At 36.2% G+C, this 4,593-nt stretch overlaps 1 protein-coding gene across 1 annotated transcript in view; it reads left to right on the top strand.

Moving 5' to 3' along the window:
* The window catches only part of LOC103771680 (cell cycle checkpoint protein RAD17-like), a gene marked incomplete at its 5' end in the record, with an annotated part of 5,186 nt that extends 2,172 nt beyond the window's left edge, over positions 1-3,014 (top strand). Inside the window, 6 exons of the mRNA XM_008938982.1 lie at positions 21-177; positions 671-807; positions 1,823-1,875; positions 1,969-2,094; positions 2,180-2,249; positions 2,889-3,014. Of these exons, the coding sequence (XP_008937230.1) occupies positions 21-177; positions 671-807; positions 1,823-1,875; positions 1,969-2,094; positions 2,180-2,249; positions 2,889-3,014 (669 nt within the window). The remainder of the gene's footprint in view (positions 1-20; positions 178-670; positions 808-1,822; positions 1,876-1,968; positions 2,095-2,179; positions 2,250-2,888) is intronic.
* Between the last annotated feature and the right edge of the window lie 1,579 nt (positions 3,015-4,593).

The raw sequence follows: 4,593 nt of genomic DNA, 5'->3' as shown, positions 1-4,593 counted from the left end.
TTTTTTTCCCCATTTGACAGGGTGGCTCTGTTTTACTGCTGACTGGTCCTGCTGGTTGTGGTAAGACTGCAACTGTACAAGTATTAGCAAAAGATCTTGGTGTTCAGGTGCAAGAATGGACCAATCCAATATCTTTAGACTTTACAAAAGAAGACTTGAGGAGCATGTTTAGCCATGGTAAGTTTTTTTATTTTTTTTCTCTCCCTTTATTTGTTTTCTTCCAGTTACTTTTCTTATTTTTGTATTCCATATTTTTTGTTCTTTTCTGTCACATATGAAGTCAGATCCACATGCATGTAGGTCAAATCCTGAGTGTTTAATAAGAACTTTTGTTTTGCTTCTATCTGAAAAGAGATTTTTTTTTTTTATAGTGTTCATTCCAAAATCATTTACAATTCAAATCAGGATAGAGAACTGTGTAATTAGCCTGGATATCATTTGAGCCAAATAAATAAAAATAAGTAATTCTGTCTTCATCTGGGTCCTCAAATGAATTATAACCTTTAAAGATTCTCTTGTGTTTCGTCACCTGCCAGAGGGCTTGGCTGCTGGTGTTCAGTGGCTGCTGTCAAAAAGTAGCATGGGTGGGTGTTGGTTCTTGTGGGTATTTGTATTCTACTTATTGTAATGTGATACAGAATACGTATTTTTAATTAGTTTTCTTTTTCAGACTCAGATTTTCATCAGTTTCCAAGTCAGGCCCAAGCAACTCTATTTCAAGATTTTCTGTTAAGAGCAAATAAGTATAATACACTTCAGATGCTTGGGGAGTCTTCAGAAAATGATAAAAAGCTGATTCTTGTTGAAGTAAGTGAAAACTTGTGAAATCTTGTTTTGAAAATGGTACCTTTTATTGTAATTTTGGCATGCTAGCTAGCTTCACCTGGTGGATTGGCATTGTGAATGGTTATTCTGCTTTACTGCAGGTGAACTTAGTGCTTTTTGAGTGTCTACAGCAGTCTTAAGAATCAAGTTCTAACTATAATTGAGCTATACAAGCTAATATAAAGTATATATGAACTATATAAGGAGGCAGAAATTGGGGACTAGGTTGTGTACAGAAATAAATACTAATCATAAAGTACATCAATACTGAGAAGTCATACCCACGCTTCTGTATGATCAGCTTTCTAGACATACATGTGTGTAATAAACAGAAATGAAATGAGGAAAACCCTCCACTGTTCTTGCTACTTAAGGATGCAGGAGAGTGTAGAAGATACATGAAAATTAACACAATCAGAAGGTGTTTGAAATTTGGCATTGCCTGGTCAAATGTGGGCCAGGGGATTATTTAGGGCAGAGAGGTGAACGCTGAGGGTTTGTGAGCTGTTAGAGGACGTACAGGAGAAGACTATTTTTAGTTATTCAGGAGTGTGTTTCAGTAGCATCTTCCTTCTGAGCAAAGAAATTTTATAATTGCCAACTTTTCTGTAAGCTTTCAAGCAAAAAAATACATGAATTAAAAATTCTAGGTGAGTTAATGTGATCTACTCAAGGAAGCAAAGTCTTCTGTGACTTCTCTTCATAAAGTCACTTTCTTGTGTGGATCATCTCCTGTTTCAAGTGGTATATCCTGTTCTCTTCCTCAGTGGAGCTGCTACGTTGAGTGTTTATCCTCAGAGTGAAACTGCAGTTTAATCACTCAAGGCTGCTTCTTGGGAAGAAAGGACAGAAAGTAAATGTTTCTTTTTAGATATTTGTTTTACCCATAATAAAAGAAAGGAATACTATGCTTGACACACTGTGCTGTAACAGTCAGTGAGTGGGAGAGAGTATTTACTTCTGAATGTAATGACAGCAGCTGATTTGTTTTGAACAGGACATGCCCAACCAATTCTATCGGGACCCTAGCAGTCTACATGAAATTCTCAGGTCAGTTGCTAACAAATTTTTAATGATTAGCTTTAACTGCTTGCAGTAAACTGGAGTTTGATTCTTGTTATACTTGCTTATTTTTCACTTTAGGAGATTTGTTCGTACGAGTAGATGTCCTCTTGTGTTTATAATCTCAGATAACTTCAGTGGAGACAGCAACCAGAGGTTACTGTTCCCAACAGAAATTCTAGAAGAGTTGTGTATATCCAATATTAGGTATGAAATTTTGTTTCATTACAACATGATTGACATAAATGAGAAGTTGGAAACTAATTTTTTTTTTTTTAATGAAATTCAACAGTTTTAAGCCTGTTGCACCAACAAATATGATGAAAGTTCTTAATCGAATAGCTGCAACAGAAGCTAGAAGGGTAAGTTGTGGAAACTGATAACTTCTATGCAGTGCTGGGACTGAAAGATTTCAGACTTACATCTGAAATATGTTCTTTATATGTTTACTATAATTGTTCGGTCTTTGATAGCAGAGCCCCACAGCCCCCAAAAAAACCTCACCATAATGGCCTCTCGGAAAACAAGAAAAAAAATGGAAAACATGTCTTGTTTTTAGGTTTAGTTCCATTTGATCCTGGGTCTAAGTCTTAAAGTTACTCCTGAAAATTATTCTGCCTATTACAGAAACTATCTCTAAGAAACAAATAATAGGAAGTGATTTTTGTTGTATACAGCATGGCCAGAAGAGGTCATGAAGCCAAATCCTATATTATTCCTGAACACTTTTAACTACAACCAAGTCTAATACTGAGTGATACCTTACGAAGAATTATGTACATTATTCTCTTCAGTATTGCCCCAGAAAATATGGCAGTGTGCTTAAATGGATTAAATGTTAAAAGTTAGCAGTGTTACAGGTTTGAACATGTGTTGGAGGCTTATGTAGCCTGTTTGTGGCATGTATCAGGGGTGGGTCCCCACAGCCAGAATAATATTCAAATACTCCTTGTCCTTTTTTTTTTTTTTTTTATTACTTTGAATATTGCTTTTCCTTATAGAACAGAGAAAAGAATTATGCTCTTGATAGAACTTCTCTGGAGTTGCTTTGCAGAGGTTGTTCAGGCGATATAAGAAGTGCAATAAACAGTCTTCAGTTTTCTTCTATGAAGGGTAAATACCTATGATTTTAAGTGAATGACATTTTGAACATTTCTGCTTTGAAGGTCACTGCTGCAGTACAGCTAGGTGAGCTGTGTGAAAAGTTTTTGACATGCTGCTCTGGAGCAGGCATAAAAGGCATGGAGATTGTTTGGCTGGTTGGTTGGTTTGATTGTTTTTGTTATAAAGCTGAAAACATTCCATTTCATGACTGTTAGGTGTAGTCTGCTGGATATGTGTTGTTGTAATATAATGAAATGCCCTCTTCTTCATCTCTTTGAACAGTAAACACACACCAATAGAAAAGCTTTGATGATGCAACCTTAATCTGGAAGGGATTTGCTTGGTTCTTAAACTTCTCCATGCCCTTATTTCTACCCTTAAAGCATTTCTGAAATGACCTGTTGTTGTTGTATACAGCATTTCTGTAATGATTTGATTTTGAGCTTTTGAGTTCCTATGGCTGTCAGTAAACTGAAAAGTTGTGAGGTAGCAGGACCTGCTATAAAGTTATGGAGAGTGTATTATAGGAAAACTTAGAAGTTGAGTGTTTTAATAGTCTTCAAATTACTTGCTTGGCAAGGCTCAAATCAGATTTAGTTTGCAATTATTTTAAATGCTCCAAAATCAAAAGAAAACAGAAGACTTCCTGTCATGTCTTTTGTAAGCATTGGAAGTCAAGAATTGTTGAGAAACCCATGTATGCAGGTTACATTATCTATTATTTTTAAAAGCAGTGCTCTGCATGTGTAGTTCTTGCTAAGAACCATTAGATGGTGCCGGCTGATTTATATTCAACCCAGAAATAAGTGAACTCGACAGTTGTCTTCTGCTGAATGTCATAAAGTTAGCAGTGATCCTGTTGCTTTTACTCATTTCCTCTCCCATTCACCCCGCAAATAGAAAATGTGCTCGTGGAATACAAGGTTAAGTGTAGCTTCAAGTCCTTGTAAGAGAGAGTGTTGTAGTTCTGAGTTTTAGAGTATATTGAAGTTAACTTAGCTGTATTTGTTAAGTGACGTGAGGGAGAGAGAGTAATGTCTCTAGGTTTAACTTGCAGATGTGGAAACTGAATTATACTGATGTTGCCTTCTTGTAAACTAGGTTTGTATTTTTCTGTGTTAATCGGGGGAAAAAGATAAAATTCCTCTCAGTAAAACCATTTTGATGATAATTCCATTAAGCTAATAAGTAAGTAGTTCAGTGATACCTGGGAAGAGTTTGCAGTAGCTCACTGCTGGATGTGGTAGGTTCTACATGCTTTGGAAAATAGTCTTAAAATGTCCAGTTTGTAATTTTTAGTGCATTACCTTGGAAAGACCATGAGAGTTACTAAGAGAACTTGGGAGAAAACAAAGGCATATGGCTAGACAGCTTCTGTACATGGCATTTCAGAATCATGGGCTGAAGTCCTACCACACTGAACATTCTCTTCTGACATTTTCTCTGCCAGGTTGAGAAGAGCTGCCTCCATGTTGAATAGACATTTTTTCAGTTGTTCAGGTATTTCAGTTAGGTAAATGATGGGCAACCAGTGATATTTTCTAAATTTTAGAGACACCTCACCTCCTTGTTCATCATCTGGAAAAGCAGCATTAGTTTTTA

This window comes from Merops nubicus, unplaced genomic scaffold, assembly GCF_000691845.1.
Source record: "Merops nubicus isolate BGI_N331 unplaced genomic scaffold, ASM69184v1 scaffold44784, whole genome shotgun sequence".
In the NCBI taxonomy this organism is placed as follows: Eukaryota; Metazoa; Chordata; class Aves; order Coraciiformes; family Meropidae; genus Merops; species Merops nubicus.
Note: the sequence above shows the minus strand (reverse complement) of the source record. Positions and strands in the feature narration are given on the sequence as shown.